Genomic DNA, 20,015 nt, shown 5'->3' on the forward strand with positions numbered 1-20,015 from the left:
GAGGGGATCTAAAGCTCTTTGAGCCCAATGGTGCGTTGCGCGCCTGGCGAGGTGAATGTACTCATTGATATACCTGACAATGGTGGCCATAAGCGCCTGATGTAAACAAGGATTTGCAATGCAAAAGGTCTTGCATTACTGAAAGTTGGAGTTATTGGTGTTGCATTATTTTCAATGGCAATAGCTCAAATTCTCAGCAATGCGAGACCTATTGCATTGCAAATACTTGTTATTTTGTGGCTTGTGTTTGCAATAAAAAAAATAACCACTGCACAAGCTTGGCAATGTCCGATCTGCTGGCTTTGCCAATGCTTGTCCTTTGCAGTTATTAGAGGCTGTGTTCCAGTGGTGGCTCTATTAATAGTGCAGCGCAAGAGCTCTCAGCAACCCAGCTAGTGATTGTTTATTTACTTCCAAACTAGCGGAAGCAAGCCCAGCTACTTTGCTTGTATTAGGGCCATTGCACTCTTGCACTGTGCTCCTTCTTGTGTCCTTGCAGTTGCAGGGCAGCACTAGCATTGGTGAAGCAGTTGCAGGGGCACCAGACCAAAATGTTTGGGGATGGCACCGTTTGTTTAACTACCAATAGGTGGGACAACCAGCCTTAATATTCCATGTCCTCACAGACACATTTCATCAAGAACTACTGGGTGTGTTAGTTCAGCTGAAACAATGAAGACTACAGAACCCACAATGCACTAAGTGTCATGTTTTTTGTGCCATTATTAGGGAACATGGCACTAGGGTGACCACCTCACCCCACACCATCACCAGCACTGTTTGCATTCCTGGGCGTTTAACTTTCAAATAGGCATCAGCTGTGTTAACTCCATGGAAGAAAACCAATACTACAAGACCCGCATGCATTAGGTTTTCACATGAAGGCCTAGGATTCTTAAAGATGACTGTGATGGCATAGAGTGGAGTGACTGACCACTCTACATGGCGCCCCTTCCGCGTCGCTGTGCAGTTCCCATATGCCTGTCTGACTTCCTTGCGTTTAGTGAGTGGTGCTCCGCGCTGCTCTGCAGGCAGGGGGCGCTGTTCTGCTCAGCAGCAACTGCTGCGATCCCTTTCTCTTGGTTTCCTGACCAACTTTTTCCATTTCTTCTATGGATAATAAGTTCATGAAGGTAATTAATTGCACCACCCCCTGCTCCCAGAGGCGCAGCTGGGATGGCGTTTGTGCTGTACAGGTTGGAGGCCTCTCGCCTGGAGGCTGGTCTCACTGGTGATGGGGATATGGGGGTATGCTATTGAGCAGAAGTTGTTGAGGGGGAGGGGAATCCAGTGCAGGGTAAAATTGTGTTGTGTTATATAGGTACAAAAAGCGCTAGCTGTGACTAGGGTCTTAGCCAGTGACCCAGTGGCAAGCCGGATGATGGGTCATGTGGGAGGAGCTGGTGATGCAGCGCTTAGGTCCCCAAGAGAAGGTTTGAAGCTAAGCCTAGTCACACTCGCAGTTGATGTGTTGGTTGTGGTCGGGTGGAAGGCAGAGGTCTCATCTGTCAGTCAAAGCAGAAGGAAATCACACGGAGTCTGATAATTGATCCTCCTCACGCTGTTAAAAACAAATTAAACACGCACTCACGGGCTGCACTGCACGTAGGGACTGCGTGCGTGTGGCTGCTCGCTTCCACAGCCATACTTCATGGGAGGGAACTTCCCTGAAAAGGTGGGACTTGCACCCACCATTAACCATTTGCAGGCTCCAATTTTCAAATGACACACGCAAAAGCCAATCCAACATCTGGGAGGAGTCAGACTCAAAGTAGAGATAACAGATCGCCTACAGAGTGCTGTATAGGCTCGACCTAATAACAGCCAATCGCTGTTCACCCCTCACAGCAGTGAAAAACAGATGTTTGTGCTCTGACATCATGAAGGGGAGCACTGACTTCACTGCGTACCCCCTGTGCTCTTTTGTGCTTACACCTCATTGTTCCTGGGTGGATTCTTAGATAATTTGGCACGCTTGTGAAACTTTCTCATAGTTTAAGGAAGTTGCATATAACCTCTACCATGCCTGCCTGCATCCAGTGCGCGCTCTGCAGCGGCCCTCTTTTACTCATTGTATTGTATTGTAATTGCATTTATGTAGCACTTACGACCCCTGACGAGGCGTCGAAGCGCATTTTCGGCATGCTACTCCGGGACCCATAGAGGATTAGTGTTGAATTAGTATAGTGAAATATGCAAGTAAATTTTAAGTGGTGGATAGGTTCGTCAGTTATTTGGATACGGAAGGATAGCAGAAGGATAGAAGAGGAAAAAAAAGGTTTGTATATATATTGTGCTTGTTACCCCTTATGGGGTGTTGAAGACCGCTACTCCGGAAATCCATAAAGGATTAGTGCTGAATTCGTATGGTGAAATATGAAAGGATTTTGAGTGGTGGACATTAGTCAGTTATTTGGAGTGAGAAGGATAGCGGAGGGATAAAAGGGGAAGAAATGTTTGCATTCATGTAGCACCTGTTAACCCTGATGGGTGTTGAAGTTCTTTTCTGGTGAGTAGGACGCTACTCTGGACCCCATAAAGGATTAGTGTTGAAAATTAGCATAGTGAAATATGAAGTAATTTTGGTGAATTAGTATAGTGGAATATGGAATTTGAGAAGTGAACATGTTAGTCTGTTATTTTGATTGAAAAGGATAGTGGAGGGATAGAAGAGTGAATGATTTTTTTTGTAGGTCATAGCAGTAGAAGGAGGCTTTTGGATAAGTTAAAAGGGGTTTTTGAGGGGAAGAGTCAGAGGGAAGACTTTAGAAAGGTTTGTTTTGGGGGATCGGTATAGTAAAAGAGGTGTCAGATGATGCAAGGAGGGGTAGAGTAGGAGAGAGTCTAGAAAGGGTTATTTTGGGGAGCATAGTAGAGGTATGGGGTTTGGGATCAATGAGAGAGTTGATGTAGAGGATATTTTGATAGATGTATAGGGGGAGAGATAGGGTAGTGCATTGGAAAGAGTAGTAGAAAGAAGTTTGAGATGAGTCAGAAGGTTGGGCTAGAAGATATATTGAGAGAAGTATAGGCTGAGAAATATGGCAGTGCATTTGAAATGCTAAATTAGAAGAAAGTGATAAATATATAGATCCATAAGTACATTGAAAGTATATAGATGCATAAAGGAGGTTAGTATATGTAGATTACAAATATTGATAAAGGTACAGGATGAGAAATAGGGTAGTGCATTTGATATGCTTTTTCAGGAGAAAAGTAACAGACACACAGATCCAAGTACATGGAAGGTACATAGATGCACAATGGAAGTAAGTACATGTAGACCAAAGATGATTTTTATGTATTTATTTATTTATTTTCAACAACATCATTAATCTACAAGTTTATACAAAGCAATACACAAAGATAGGTACATATCTATCGGGAGAATAAATGCTTACATACAGAGGGATATGCTGTAAATTTCTGTTTGCGTATGGTGCTTATGTGGGGAAGAGACAATTCTTGAGTAGTTTTCTGATGATAAGGTGGTTGTTGGTGGATCTTATGTTGGGGTGTTGGGGGGTGAAGAGTTCCATAGTTTGGCTGCTTGAACAGAGAAGGATGTGCCACCCATGTTTTTTTTCTTGTATCTTGGGATTTTGAGGCGAGATGCCCTTTTAGAGCATAGGTTCCTTTGTTGAATGTGTTTGGTGATTTTATTTCTGATGAAGAGCGGTCCCATTCCATATATTGCTTTGTGGGTGATACAAAGTAACTTGAAAATTGATTTTCTGGCAACCGGTAACCAATGCAGGACTTTCAAGGCAGGTGAGATGTGGTCTCGCGGTTTGATATGCAAGAGCAGTCTGGCAGCCGAGTTCTGAATCCGTTGTAGTCTTTTCATTGTTTTAAATGTGATCCGTGGTAGAGGCTATTGGCATAATCGAGTTTGGACAGAACAAGAGAGATGGTAGCTTGGACCTTGTGTGCAAATCCCAAATCAGGGAAAATTAGTCACAGCGTTTTTATAGTGACAAAGCTTGATCTTGCTAGTTTGTCCACTTGGGCATTCATCGACAGCTTGGAGTCCATGGTCATTCCAAGGTTTCTTACTTCCTTCTATACTTTAGGCGGTGATCCCAGTTCATCAGACCAGGTGGCAAGCGGGTAGTAATGTTTCCAATCGCCACACGTGAGTATGTCCGTTTTTGAAGCATTCAATTTGAGAAGGCTCCAAGTCATCCACTAATCCACGGCTCTGAGACAACTGAAAATCGGGGATGGCATTCCAGTTGAAGGAGTATTTGGGTGTCATCTGCATAGTTATAGCACGTGAGGTGAAATTGATTGATCAGTACCGGTAATGACTTCATGCAGATGTTGAAAAGCATGGGCGGGATGAAAGAACCTTGAGGGACCCCTGCTTTTGTGGAGTATGGTTTGGACGAGAAAGGTGGGGTATGGATGACATTAGTTCTGTTTTGAAGGTAGGACGTGATGCAGTCTAGAGATGTTCCCTCTACGTCTTTGTTTCAGAGTGTCATGGTCAACTGTGTCAAAGGCAGCCAAGAGGTCCAAGAGGAGTAGCGCAGAAACCCCATTGTGGTCAACTGTATTCTTTAGGTCATCCCTGATGGCAAGGAAGGCAGATTCAGTGCTTCTTCCCAGACGGACTCCTGTTTGGAAGGCTGAGAGTATGTCATTCTCTTCAATGATATTCAATGTACAATCCACATCATCCAAATAGTGCAGCTTTTATAGCCTTTCTGGGCTGTCTGCTTACAATAAGAAGAGATATTGCAGAGTGTGCATGCAGCCTCTTTGGGGGTGTCTGCTTACACTAAGCACATGTATTGCAAAGCTTACAGCCTCTTTGGGGTGTCTGCCTGCACTAAGCACAGACTGTGCAGAGCTTACAGCCACGCTGGGGTGTCTGCTTACACTAAGCACATAAATTGCAGTTTACAGGTTCTTTGGGGTGTCTGCTTACACTAAGTACACGTATTGCAGAGCTTACAACCTCTTTGGGGTGTTTCCTTACTCGTAGCACAGATATTGTAAAGCTTACAGCCCCTTTGGGATACCTGCTAACGCTAAGCACAGGTATTGTAGAGTTTACAGCCTCTTTGAAGTGTCTGCTTACACTGAGTAAAGGTAATGCAGAGTGTGCAGCCCCTCTGGAGTGCCTGCTCATGCTATGCACAAGTATTGTAGAGTTTACAGCCTCCCTGGGGTGTCTGCGTACGCTAAGCACATATACTGCAGAGTTTAGAGCCTGTCTGGGGTGTCTGCTTACGCTAAGCACAGGTATTGCAGAGTTTACAGCCTCTCTGGGGTGCCTGCTTACGCTAAGCACAAATATTGTAGAATTTACAGCCTCTCTGGGGTGTCTGCTTACGCTAACCACAGATATTGCAGAGTTTACAGCCTTTCTGGGATGTCTGCTTACATTAAGCACAGATATCGCAGAGCTTACAGCCTCTTTTGGAGTCTCTGTTTACACTATGCACAGGTATCAGAGAGCTGACTGCCTCTTTTGGGGTGTAAGCTTACACTAAGCTGAGTTTGCATGGGTGCAAGGGCTGTCACTCCGCTTCCTCCCATTGCATACCTAGGCGCAGCAACATTGGATGGAATAAAAACACAGCTCTAGTCTTCCATCCACGACATCACACTGATTCCCATATAGGCCACCCAGCAATTCTACAGTTTCTAATAACGCATTGGCCTCACTGTAGCTGCTGCTCGCCGCTGGTGCATGTAGGCGCCTCGTCAGGGGTGTGACGCATTATATAAATACAGCTACAATCCAGACGACACGATAATACCATAAAGTGGTGTTTCAACTTGCATTCATTTGACCCACCCTCCCTTTATTGTGAACTTTTAAGCGCTCTGTACTGGCTAGGCAATGTATTGGGCGCTTTGTACAACCTAAATAAGATGACGAATATGTTAGATGTTTTTTATTTACACGTTAGGAAATTACATTTTTTTTCCAATTATCAGTGTTTTTATGGAGGGTTACCACAAAGCAAATCAATGCAATTATGACGGTCTCAGCGTATCCCGAGGGTATTTTATGCTCTCCAAGTGGTGCATTTAGCATGTCCGACTTCTCGAATTAAGCCATGTTCACACCTGCTTACCGCTTTCTTTTAAAATCTACAAAAAAAATTAAGGGAAAAAACCCGACATGATTTCTGCGCCTGGCAGCCACAGTCCTGTGAGTTGGTGGCCTTGTCCTTGCTCAGCACAAAGGGAGCCAGCGGCCTGACCTTTCCCTGCTAATTACTGCACAAGGCTGGGCTGGAGCCCCCCAACTTCAAGGCCCTGCGAGGGGAGGAGCACAGGGTGTCTGCCCGTTTGCAGCTGTGCGCGGGCTGGCTTTAGCTTTGCTTAACATTATGCTGCTTCAGACTTGACAGAAGGGATTTTTTAGTATTATTATTATTATGGCAGAGCAGCCTTGCAGCGAACTGGTTTAAGCAGCTGCATTGTAGGAACGCACAAATAAGTTATTATTGTCTCTTTAGAAGAGGTTGGGTGTGGGGAGTAGGGGAGAGGGCAGCTGACTGCTGTTGATGTCTATTGTTGACTTGCTATCTGCCAGATAAGAAGAAAAAAACAAGCAACGCTAGGTGGGAGGTCGAGGGTGTGAGAATGACGACAGGGAAGCAACACCAATAACAATCAATGCAAATGCAAAGTCTGTTAGGAACCTGCTGCCATTACTGAAGCCGGTGTCCTGTGCATGCTGTGTCCATTAACTAAGTAAATAGTTCTTGGAACTACTAATGAAAGCTCCCAAGTTAGGGCACATGTAAAAAGGCCAGTCCTGATGGGGGGTAACAACAGGAGACAGGGAGGTAACTAAGGAGGGACTAATAAGCCTATTGACAAATCAGAAACCAACATTTACAAAGGACAGTCACAAAAGCCAATAAAAAATAGGGGCGGAGAGTGGCTGCAGCTTCTAAAAAATACCTCAATGCAGCATGTCTCGAAGAGACAGTGCAAGCACTGCCTAGGCGAGACCTAAAAAAAACATTTGGCTTTTCAACCTGAGACGACTAGGCCATTGCACATATAGGACTTGTTCAGGCATTATCTTCATAAAAGAGGTAGGGCCTGACTTACCATCCACGGGATGGATGGATAGAGGGGTGCTTATCCAGGAGAAGATCACAAGACATCCCTTGGTCATGGGTTCATATAGATTGGTACATATTTCACTGTATAGCCCTATCAGAGATGGAACCCAATGCAGATATGAATATGGCCATGTCTAGTGAAATACCTCTTAACATTGCACTCAAATATACTGAAACGAAGTCCAACACTGATGTTGAAGGATTAGCATTGATTATGTTTTACTTTGGTATGCATTGGCTGTCACTTTTAACTCAAAACACAATATAAAGATCATTATTAAGAGAGAAAAATAGCAATCGGGATAAAGATAGAAAAGGTTTCATCAAAAAGACACCAGAAGAAAAAAGAAAAGGGGATCATAAAAAGAGATGAATAGAGAGATGTATGTATAAATGAATAAAAGGTGGAAACTGATGTGGCAAGAAGGAAGTTAGAAAATGGATAGAAAAAAGGCAAATTGAAAGAGAAGACTGAGCAAGTGAGAGGAAGGCAAGAAAGAAGACTCATGTTAAAAAAGTTACAACTGTTGCAGGAAGTCTGATGTGCATACTTTCCCTTGCCAGAAAAATTCTTGTCTTACCTCTGCTTCCACCCAAGTTTTGGAAATCGGAATATATTTGTAGTAACTTGAAAAGCTGGTTGCCCATCCAACTGGGAAGCTGTCTTGTCCTGTTAGATTAATGGAGAATAACAGTCTTCACAGACGTGCTCAGTTTGCTGTAGAACACAACCTGAGTATGCTAAAGACATTGTTACATCTTTATTTGAGAATGTCATAGCAATACTGTGTACTGATATGAAACATGTTTTCCTGCTACAAACTGACTTTGAATTCATTCTAAAGATTTCACAATGTGATCAGTGCAGAAGACAAGTAAGAAAACAGACATCTGCTCATTTCAGGCTCCAAAGGGAATGGGTCTTGTCACATTTCATCAGGCCCATGAGAGTGTACTTCATAGGGTTTGTATTTTGGTTACAGTGTGTGGTGTGTGCGCCTCAGTGTCTCACTCAATTTGCAAGATAAAGGTGAAGTGTTTATTCTTTTCTTAGTACCAGTGTATATCTTGTCCTAGCCACTGTGGGTCAGACGTGCAAAGCAATTTTGCGATTGCAAACCCTGCGGTTCAGAAAATCTCATTGTTTGCTATTAAACTCCTTTGACAAGTCCGTATAGCATTTTTGACTTGCAAAACTGTCATACTAACAGATACTGAATCACTATCAGGAAGCGGCAAGCAAGGGAAAGGTTCCCTCTTAAGTGCAATTTGGTATGATATGTGCCAATAGTTTCGTACTGCAATTGCGGTCGTAAACCACTGATCAGTTACCAACACCTCAAAGACAGCGTTAGTTAATTCACACACAGGAAGCCTTAGCCTTTGTGAGTGGTGTTGCCAGGCTGAGGGGGAGTACCAATCGTCCAGAGTACCCATGTTTATGGACCAGCTATATGTTCCCAACCAGGAAACTGTTTTTGTTTTTTATAAAAGGCAGTGGTGGTTCTTTTAGAGGAGCAGGGGATGCTTTAAAAAAACGTTCTCTTTGAGAATACACGCATTAGGATGGCAGTCTGCTGCTCCTTGCAGGCCACTATCCTGGTGATTGCAGCCATTCCCAGGGTGGATGCAAATGGCGCTCTCCTTAATAATACCTGTTTGGCGGTTCATTCTGCGAACTACTGAGACTAGAGATTTTGCAAGTTGATCTATCAATGCACAGGTCAAATTACACAATTAAAGACTGGTTGCAAAAAGTTAATGCATAATCTGCAATCCTTTTTTGCAATCAGTACTTTAGTGCACCTGGACCTCTGTGTTCCCTGCCCCAGTGCTGATGCATCCTATGTCACCCTGTCAGTGTATTCAATATCACCGGATATTCCGTGTGTTACTGTGTCCTTGAGTCAGTGAGCTTTTACTGTCCCGTCCCATGTTCATGTATTCGCTGCTTTAGTGTGCAACTCTCCCAGTTCCAATGTTGCACTGTGGTTGCCTTGCTATAGCAGTCGGTGAGCTGTGGTTTGTATGCTTTAGATGCTGTGATCCCAGTTCATGTATTCGCTGCTTTAGTGTGCAATTCTCCCAGTTCCAATGTTGCACTGTGGTTGCCTTGCTATAGCAGTCGGTGAGCTGTGGTTTGTATGCTTTAGATGCTGTGACCCCAGTTCATGTATTCGCTGCTTTAGTGTGCAATTCTCCCAGTTCCAATGTTGCACTGTGGTTGCCTTGCTATAGCAGTCGGTGAGCTGTGGTTTGTATGCTTTAGATGCTGTGATCCCAGTTCATGTATTCGCTGCTTTAGTGTGCAATTCTCCCAGTTCCAATGTTGCACTGTGGTTGCCTTGCTATAGCAGTCGGTGAGCTGTGGTTTGTATGCTTTAGATGCTGTGACCCCAGTTCATGTATTCGCTGCTTTAGTGTGCAATTCTCCCAGTTCCAATGTTGCACTGTGGTTGCCTTGCTATAGCAGTCGGTGAGCTGTGGTTTGTATGCTTTAGATGCTGTGATCCCAGTTCATGTATTCGCTGCTTTAGTTTGCAATTCTCCCAGTTCCAATGTTGCACTGTGGTTGCCTTGCTATAGCAGTCGGTGAGCTGTGGTTTGTATGCTTTAGATGCTGTGATCCCAGTTCATGTATTCGCTGCTTTAGTGTGCAATTCTCCCAGTTCCAATGTTGCACTGTGGTTGCCTTGCTATAGCAGTCGGTGAGCTGTGGTTTGTATGCTTTAGATGCTGTGATCCCAGTTCATGTATTCGCTGCTTTAGTGTGCAATTCTCCCAGTTCCAATGTTGCACTGTGGTTGCCTTGCTATAGCAGTCGGTGAGCTGTGGTTTGTACGCTTTAGATGCTGTGATCCCAGTTCCCCATTCAGTATATTCAGTGTCCTGCTGCTTGCTTATCCCCTCCTCATATGAGAGTGGATCACTGTTGGAGCACTCCATCACTCTATGCCATGCTGTATTCGGTGTGATGTAGTTGTCCCACTGGAGCTGTATTTGTAGTGTTATGCTATTGATAGCATGTTGTAGTTCATGTGCTATGTTTGTGGTAGTGTTTTAGTCCTGGCAGTGTTCAAGTCTGGTAGCACAGGGCTGGGTTAGTATTGCAGATTCAATGCTAGTGTTATGTCTGACAGCACTGCTGGTGCAATGCTATAGTTGCAATTCTGCAGATGCATGGCTATTGTTGCAGTGCTGCTGTGTTGTAATCAGTGTAGTAGTTGAAGTGCTCTGTGCCATAGCATCAGTGTTTATGTAATTGTAGTGTTAGGTTTGTAGCATTATAGTTGTGTTGCTGTAATTTCAGTGTGAGGTTGTAGATGTAATGTTATAGTGATTTATTGTAGGGGTGGGCGGAATTTGCGGAATTAACCTTCGCAAATTATCGCGAGAATGTTTAAAATTATCGCAAACAAGCAGAAATATCGCAAAGATGCGGAAGTTTTTTTCCGGCATGTTCGCGAGATTTTCTGCATGGTTGCGGGTCGCCAACTTACCCATGTGGTTGCTTGCGGGCGCGGCCATCTTGTTTTGAGTTGTTCTCGCGGTGCATGATCGCGAGAAGAAAGACGTGATCGCGCGACGCATGACGTCACTGCGGGCGCGAACTGTCGCGAGACAGCGCAAATGGCTAAAAACAATACAACATCTCATGGAGAACGCGACCGGATCAAGAAAACTTGTCGGCGAACGCAGGGATTCAGGTAAGGCGATCGCGCGCGCGCGAGAATGTATCATTTTACAGCGCGAGCAAGAAACAAATTATCGCCAAGCTGCGGAAACCGGAATTTTTGACATTTTCGCGCTCTCCGCGGAACGCAAAAATGTCAAATTATCGCAATTTCCGCGAACGGAACGAAATTTTTGCCCAGGCCTAATTTATTGATGTAGTTTTGCTGGTGTAGTTATGTAGTAAGCATTTAAGCTGTAGTATTTTAATGAAGCAGATTTGCAGTACTAATATTATTATAACAGTGTTATTGGTGCGGCTGTAATGAATATGCAGGAGTTTGAATAGAAACATGTGGCATTGGTATTCAGATGTTTGGAGGTCTCTAAACTTTTCTTCAACTCCTAAGTCAGCGGCTCTGCCAAGGTGGCAGCCATAGTGAGATTAGAACTGCCGGCAGCCTGTGAATGACCAATAACTGCAACCCTGTCTCCGCGGGGGCGTGTTTGTACTGTCCTGGTGGATTCCCTTCGTGTGGGAGGCCGACTGAGAGTCAAAGGTTGGGAACCATAGAATATAAGTGACTGAGCTTAAAGACAGTGTCTAGGCACTGGGTGTAGAAAGACTCTCTTCCTTGAGATTACAGATCTGTATTGTGGGTCTGGCTGTATTCAACAGCTTGTAGTGTCATACATTGAGCTCCTCTTTATCAGTATGAACTGGCGCATTAACAGAAAGAAGGCCTTAAAGCTCTAGCCCCATTGAATGGAATGAGAGTGATATGATGTGGACTGGGGATAGTGGGTCACCTTAGACACCTGGGTGATATAGTGACAGGGCTCTTTACAAACATATAGAAACATTTTAACAATCAGAAGAAACAATATAATGTGGAGAAAGTGCACTCTTTTAATCATTGATTCAAGCATTCATTAAATGTTGCTAGAAAATAGGACTCAAAATGTCAAACAATATCATGAACAAATCTATGTCTCAAGCGTTAACAGTACAAAACGTACTACATATACTACAAGTAGTCTAGTGACGCAGTGCTCGGGTGAATGATATGTTATGATTGCAATGGGCTGATCATCGGCACAAATTACATCAAACCCCATAAATACTATAGGGTTTATTCACAAGCCCCTTGCGCCGCCGGTGCGTCACTTTTTCCCATATTAAAAGTGACTCAGCGGCAGCGCAAGGGGATTGTAAATAAGACCCTTTATGTGTGGAAGACAACTAGAAGCTAACTTCTCCAAAGATTGTTTCTGAACTTGGTTACCAATAGTTTGCAAATGTGCGTCCGATCCGATTTACAGATCAAACATTAAAATGCACAGTTGCATTTAATTTTACATAACAGTGCTTGTGAACCTGGCATATATTCGTACTCAATGAACTACTAGGACAATATGCAGTCTAAACTACATACATACATAATATGTATTCTGGGCGACTGAACAATGATTTACAAAAATGGTAGTTATGGCTATGTAGAGAATAAACAAAACTTATGTGAACATAATTTGCATGTAGACTTTCTATCTTGTGAGCTCATTTATCATGCATTTCATTATTACAGCTGCTTTGTATATCAATTCAGATGTCACTACTGGCTATTTAGTTCCAACAATGTACATTAGCTCTTTAAACAAATACAATTGTATACACTCAGGGCCTGATTCATAAAGGGAAACATATACTTGTGTGTAGGTTGACTATTTTTTTGGTATTTATAAATTACCAATAGTAATTTTATGATTTCTGAGGCTCTACACAAAAAGAGAAAGGCCTGCGTATCCTTTTATGTGCGGAGTCTCGACTGCGGACGTTCCGCAGTCGTAACATTAGTATTAGTAAAATTAAACTTCGAGGGGCATATTATCAAGGAACGGCGTTAAAATTATCGCCGCTAAAGTGGCAATAATTGGCTTGCTAATATGCCGCAGAAGCCCATGTTGACACCAGAACATGGGCTTCTATTGGAATTCTCAAGGGCATATTATCAAGCCCATTATCGCCGCTTTAGCGGCAGTTTTCTGCCGCTAAAGCGGCGATACTTTTACGCCGTTCCTTGATGACATGCCCCGTAGTGTGTGAATACCAAAAAAGTAGTAAACATACACTGAAGTATAAGTTTACGTTTGTGAATCGGGGCTGAAGGATTATGAGCTTTTCTAGTTATTTCCTAGTCATTGTAATGTTTTTTGGCAATCAGTGGTTACTTTTGATTATACCGCTGCTAATATGAAATATTGTTACTCGGAAGCTTGAGAGTCACTGTAAGCGCTCTGCATAATTGATCTTCACCCAGGTGATTTTTGCCTGTGTTCATCCTAGACTTGCAAACAAAAATATAAACAACAAACAACAAACTGACACATGAGAGTATGAAGCCGCAGATTGGGAGACTGAAACCGAGTTATGTCAGAATTTTTTTGCTTTCAAGATTTAGTGTCACTAGATACGCCAACAATGCACACGCCTCCATGAAGCTCATAGGCCTGCTTGCACCTTGAGAGAAACACATACACACCTGGATACAGTCCTAACTCCAAACGGTCAGCTGTTTTTTTCTGTCCAGACAACTTCAATATGATCCATTACTAAAAGAACTATGGGGCATATCAACAACAACCGGCGATAATTATCTCTAAGCGCATTTAGCGCTAGGATAATTATCGCCGGCTAGCATGAATTTTTATCGCTGAGATAGCGTGCTATTAGCAACGCTTATCTCAATAGCGATACAAATCCTCACGCTAACAGGCTAACGTGAGATTATCGCTGGAAACCCAGCGATAATCTCACGTTACCTTGTTGATAGGGACAGGCAAACTTAGCCATGATATCCTCCTTCCATAGGATATCATGGCTAAGTCAGAAAAATACCAGACGTAAAAAAGCAGCGTTAACCGCGGTTAGCGCTGCTTTTTTTGTCTCTAACAGGGTTAGCGACATTCTTGATAATAGGAGAAATGTCGCTTAGTGACATTTCTCCTATTATTTTACTCTGGAACGCCCCCTTTGCATCTCATTAGAGATGCAAGGGGAAGTGTAGAGTAAAAGGGTGCTAACATGCAATTTTGCATGTTAGCACCCTATTGTTGATAGGGCGCTAGTTTTATCTCTCCTTTTTTGGCTTTTAAAGCCAAAAAAGCAGAGATAAAGCCCTTGTTGCTATGCCCCTATATGACACAATTCTTTGTATGCCAAGAAAACGCAGAAAACGCAAGATGTATTTGTCTGATTTGAAAATACATCGCTAATAAAGCTAAACAGTTCAGCTTTAAGCAATCCGTGCTGTCATTCTTCGTAGGCATGTCAGCCTTCCAGAGGTTGCTTACAGTAAACCCTGCAGCTTGAAAGCCCCTGGAGCTACTTTGAAGGTAGATCATTTTTTTCTCTTAACCAAGTCTTTCTTTTCCTTTTCCCACGTCCTTTTCATGAAGTCCTTAGGACACTCTCAATAAAGCTTTTATGGTGTCTGTACCCCACATGTTGTCCTCCTCATCCCTTAACACATTAGTGTTTATTGTGTGCAATAGGGCATCCAATTCAAAGAATACCTTGCACTAAGTACAGTTTTTATTACATCTAAAAAAGTGGTGAAAATGCTGCTGTGTTAATAATAAAAACACCTTACCTGCGCTGTATGAGAACATCGCACAGAGCAGAATTATTTTGCCAACAACTTCCCGCATGTTTGATTATCTCCTGAAAAGAGGAGCAACTAAGAGTCAAAATACATACTATACTCACTGTCAGTATCTTAGACAAAAAATACTCACTAGTGAAGATGCCAAAACACAGGACATTTTAGATTGGCTCACAATTCCATGTTGCCCGGGTTGTAATGTTGATAGCGGTAAATAATGGCATCAGGCGGGGAGGAGGGCATGGAGCACGGTTTGAAGGTGGGGTAATAGGGGAAGTGGGAGAGAGGGGTAATAAGGAGACTAAAGGAAAATACAACCCAGGGAATAAAGACAGGTTTTTGGGTAGGGCCATCCTTGAGGATGCTGAGTTTCTTGTGACAGGGGAAAATAGGGAATACAATACTTGCACATAAATGACAGGAAAGATCAGGAAATATGTCATGCAAGAGGGAAGGGGCCTTTGATGTGACTCATAAACATCAATTTACATTCAGTATGAGGGAGCTCTTTGCCCATCCACAGCCTTTCCCTCAGGATACAACGTAAACATATAGCAAGTGCTTTTTCAATCACCAATGCATTGGCTATGCAGTACAGATTACAGACGACGGCCAATACACTAGCTTAGAGAGAACCATTAAGTCAACGTTTATATAATCTCTAAAAAACCTGTAAACTATAAAAACAAGCATTTGCAATGAAACCAGTTTCACATTTGGGAACTTATATGTATTTAGCTATGCAGCACATTAGCCTGGGTGCTGAAACATCAGCTGTTCTTTAACATGGAGGGAAAATAAGCAGCAAACTGTGTGACACACCAGGAATGGGAACACATTGAGAGAAAGATTTCCTTTCAGCAGGAAATGGTATAGTCCTAGCTCTGTTTTTAATATAAATTCAGGGCCATCAGTGGTCATATCACTGAAAATGCAAGCTTTGCATGAAATATTATTGTCTAATGGTGCTCGTGGAAGACAATTTCTATGGACTGGAATCTAGAGAATGCTAAAGTGATTCTGGTATTTTACTGACCTCTTCTGGTCGTTTTCTATCAAGAAAGTTAAATAGAGGCAGTTGCCAGAAAGATTAAAAAAAGAAAGTCCCTAGGCAGAAAGCAATTCTGGTACTTTACTGACCTCTGCTGGTCGTTTTTTATCAAGACAGTTAAATAGAGGCAGTTGGACAGAAAAAAAAGTCCCTAAACGGGCTTATCTCCAGAACCCACAAAGTGCATACACATATAAGTATATACTAAAGTATATAAGTATATTCCAAAGTATATACAAGAGGTCTCGAATGCTCGACCTAAAAAGTGTTCTATACAAATGATATGCAAGCGAACAAAAATACCAGCACTACAGTTTCCCAAATTCTTCATTTGATTTTTTTCTTCTATATCTTCTCCAGATAAGTTGTGATTTCTGAAGAGAGCCAAAGTAGGAGATTACATGGGTCTTAGATGAATTTGAACATGAGACTCACCATATGCGTATCTCATGGGTTTGGGGAAGAGGCCTGCAACTGTGTATCTAAAATCATGTGCGACACAAACTACAAAGTTAACAAATGGCAGGATGGCACAGCTCGGTGGACATTCTGCCCAACACTAGGTCAATGTACAAGTCAGCATTCCTCTTGGCAGAAGATCAAATATGGAACACTAATGGACCAAAATGATTTCAAATATTTTCAATCATTTTACCTATGTTGCCTATACAGCACAGGAATTCAGTGAAATGGTCCATGAGAGGGGAGAGGTTTTAGAAATATTTTACTAGATTAGTGGCCTCATTTAGAGTTTGGGGATGTGTTACTCCATCACAAAAGTGTGCTTTGCTACAAAGGTAATAGAATACAAAGTACTTGTAATAAGGTGGCAGGATATCAATCATGTTTGTGATGGAGTAACCCTTGTGCCACCCTCTAAATTACACCCTTAGTCTCATAACCATTCTCTTTCTCTCCACATGCATTAGAGCTTCTGTGACACAACACTCACAGGTCACCGTCAAGCATTCTAGAGTTTTAGTTCCCCTCTTTTCTACAAAGCTCCAGTTACTGTCAATGAACATGCATACTTCCCATTCCTAATCTCTCACCCTCTTAGTGCTGTGTTTTCTCTATTGTGTTGAACCCTTTAGCCCCGCCTCACTCAACCTCAGATCTCTGTACAGATCCTGCCAAGGCCCCTGTCCTCTCACTGAGCCCCATGAGGCTCACTTGGACTCTGCAGCTAGGGGGGGTCTTAGGGCCTGATTTTGAGTGACTCTGTTAATTCCGACCCGTGAGCAGGCCCCTGTTTTTAGCTTGGGTCATAAATACAAGTTAGGCTGTAAGTAATGCATTCGATAATTTTCAGATGCGTTGAATACCTCAACTGCTGTTAAATTTAGGCAGGTCAAACCTTCGAAATTTTATGTGGGGAAAATCATGCGGCATTTACCGTGCCATGTGGGTTTTGTTGTGTAAAACACCAAAACCCACATGCAATTCCCCACAAACTCGTAATGGGTGTTATTTATTGCACCCAATGAATAATGTACCCCATGGTGTTGTTATATATCAGGTGCCATAAATAATACCTAAACTCGTAATCAGACCCTCAGACCCAAAAACACGGAGGCGTAAACGCTCAAAAGGCACCAGAACATGCACATTAACATATTTTTTTGTACCCTTATGTAAGGCATTTCTCACCTAACGTTAGGCTGCTCATGTCAAATCAGTAAATGCATTGATAGAAGAACTTATGCTACACGTCCAATTTCACATATGCAGGAATAAAATCCATCCTTGTGAAGACTGCTTGATGGAGGCTCCTCTATGGAAGGGTTTGCTGCAGGACTCCTTCCATTGTGTAATGCTGTGCGAGCTCTGGGACAGGACAGTGCTGGACACCTCATTATCCCCAAGGCTTTCTGTTCGGTGCTAGGCATGATTACTGATGCCGATTGTGACAAGACAGGTTTGGCAGGATTTCACGGATGACGATGGCCTGTGGCTAGCTTGGTTGTTTGGTCATGGTTACAGAGTATTCACGAAAATAGGTTAAATAATCTAATTAAAAATTAAAAAATAGCCACTCTATTGTGCATACATCTCAACACTCAAATGATGCTTAATATGACTTTTTTCATAATACCTACATCCGCGCCATGCACGCGAGTGTGGGTTATGATGCAGCACAATCTCTGTTACATTAATGTTGGGCAGTTTTTTCTTTTAGTTTTGTAAAAAAAAATGTACATGACAAAATGAATGTACCAGTAAACAGAATTTCTGTATAACTTACTTTCTAGAAGTATTTGAAGCTTTCTTTCTTTGTCTTCACCCCAAGGTGCTAATAGCAAAGCATCAAGATAGGTATTTACATTAACTATGGTGTTAGCGTTCAGGTTTGCCAGGGGCACTTCTCAGTAGTTGCTTCTCTTTGAGGAACTTCTGCATTCCAGAAACTTTGTGTCAAGAAGGCAATACAAAAGCAAGTATAACCTTTTGCATTGTCCCACGCCGCTGACAGACATCGCTTTTCTCGCCAATCCTGTTTAACAGCTATGAGGGACCATTGACTTGCATTATTGAACTCTGTAACCTTGGGTATCACTTGTATGTCCACAACTTCCAGCTCAAATGTCAGTGAAATATTTCCAGTACTCTGATCCCCCCCCATCTCATCTATGTCTAAACGTTGTATCACTGAGACCAGTGATTTTGTAAGGGGTTTGACATTCGTGAGAACCACATACAATACAATCCTCAAATCTCATGTTTCAACACACATAATAACATTACCTTGGCATGTTACTGCATTTAGGAAGACCAGGCAATGGAACACATATTATTGTGAAGGGAAATAAAGTCCACCTCTAAAGCCAGTAGCTTGTGCTTTAGTCTGATGCAATGGGGAGAAAACTAAAAAAAAACGTATTGAAATCTCTTTCTACGGTCCAGTAAATGTGCCCCCGCTAATGTTCCTGTAGTGCATTATCAAGTTAAATAGGCCAGTGGTTCAACATTGGTAGGTCATTTACATAAAACTAGAGGATACTAAGTCATGAAAGTCATGAAAGAGGGTTGCATCAATAAAGGGAAGGGAAAGAGCCTTATTAAAAGCTTTATGAGGAAGAAACATAAAAAGGCTCAATAGATGGCAGCCGTGCTGTCAAACAAGAGAATATATATGCTGCTCTACATTACAAGCATGTTACAAGTCACCAAGGCGTCCCGTGATCATATAGATGAACGAGGTCGAAGGCAGAGTTCCTTTATAAAGCCATAGAACTCAGATGCAGCTTACAATATCTTTTTAATGAATGGCAGAAGGTATTTCATTCCTTAATATATATGGTTACTGAATGAATTGACAAAAGCACACTTTGGTTATATATACATTCTTAAAAGTATATTCTCAGTATTGAAATTAACTGGGTGCATCAGGGTATCGCCCTCTGATCCTGGGCAGGGGAACACATTCTTAATATATATGGTTACACCATTATCCTTTTCACAAACCACTTTAATCCTTTGGTCTCTTACTCTTTTGTGTTCGTAGCAGACATGAATATAGTGAGAATTTATACTGTAATACTGTAACAGACTAAAAAGCAGCTGGTAATTTTTGCAAATAGATAAATCAATTAATGTAAATCAGATTAAAAATGCTGTCGCTCAGATTGTGTACAACCATGCAGAGATTTCATCCTTCCTGTAATGACCATGTGAAACATGTTGCCACAAAATCTCCTTTCTAGTGAAACCTTTTGCTTCTCAGGAAAATATATGAGGGGACTGAATAGCCAATTCCTTGCCTTTCATCCTAGTTGCAGACTCTAGCATCAGGCATTGTGACCTCCGAACTCGAGTGTAACAAGCATTAAGAATGCAATAGATATCGCCTTTCATTAAGTTAAAGCCATTTGCTTTGCTATACAATACCATTAGCAAAGCAAATGGCTTTAACTTAATCAAAGGCGAGACCTATTGCATTTTCAATGCATAGGTCTCGCTTTTGGGAACTTATAAGTATTTAGTTATGCAGCACAATATTCTTGGTGCAACAACATCACCTGTTGCATGGCTAAAAACTTATAAGGTCGCAAAGGCGAGACCTATTGGCTATGCCAATGCTTGTTGTTATTTAGAAAGTGATGTAAGGTAAATAAAGCCCTGCTTCCCTGCACCGACCGCCAGTAGAGCAATATATAAACAGTCCCTCTGGTAATAAATGGTAGCTCCATGGAACACAAAAGGAAATAGGACCGAAGGCTCGTCCTCCTTTCAGGTCTTTGACAGCTGGGTTTGCTTTGGATGTTGGATTTCACGCTGTTTGCTGGTTGTGACTGTGGCATGGTAAGGTCGCACCCGAATAATTATGGACTGTGGACGAGTGCTGATGGCTCTCCCTTTTGAAAGGCAAATAGTGATGTGACAGCAGAGCTGTAAAAAGCTAAGTAGATAAAAGGCCCGCAGGCTTCCTTGTGTTAGAGCATTAATCAATAAATAAAGGTGAATTCAGGCGAGGGAAAAGGGTTTAACCAGCAAATCAACTGTAAATAGAGCAGATAAAAGTCTCCTGCCTCT

The 20,015-nt window shown here is 42.4% G+C and overlaps 1 protein-coding gene across 2 annotated transcripts in view; it reads right to left on the reverse strand.

Annotated features, from left to right (window-relative positions):
• The window catches only part of LOC146831256 (lectin-like), a 107,013-nt gene that overhangs the window by 86,887 nt on the left and 111 nt on the right, over positions 1 to 20,015 (reverse strand). The window contains exons 1-3 of one of the 2 annotated variants that reach the window (XM_085604120.1): positions 17,133 to 17,282; positions 14,420 to 14,490; positions 7,679 to 7,767 (exon numbers count right to left, since the gene is read on the reverse strand). In XM_085604120.1, the coding sequence (XP_085460246.1) occupies positions 7,679 to 7,767; positions 14,420 to 14,477 (147 nt within the window). In that variant the 5' untranslated portion in view covers positions 14,478 to 14,490; positions 17,133 to 17,282. Of the gene's footprint in view, positions 1 to 7,678; positions 7,768 to 14,419; positions 14,491 to 17,132; positions 17,283 to 20,015 lie in introns of those variants that run through there. The other variant, XM_085604119.1, reaches the window with a different exon arrangement.

The sequence above is a fragment of the Triturus cristatus genome, chromosome 5_1 (genome assembly GCF_964204655.1).
Source record: "Triturus cristatus chromosome 5_1, aTriCri1.1, whole genome shotgun sequence".
NCBI classification, from domain to species: Eukaryota; Metazoa; Chordata; class Amphibia; order Caudata; family Salamandridae; genus Triturus; species Triturus cristatus.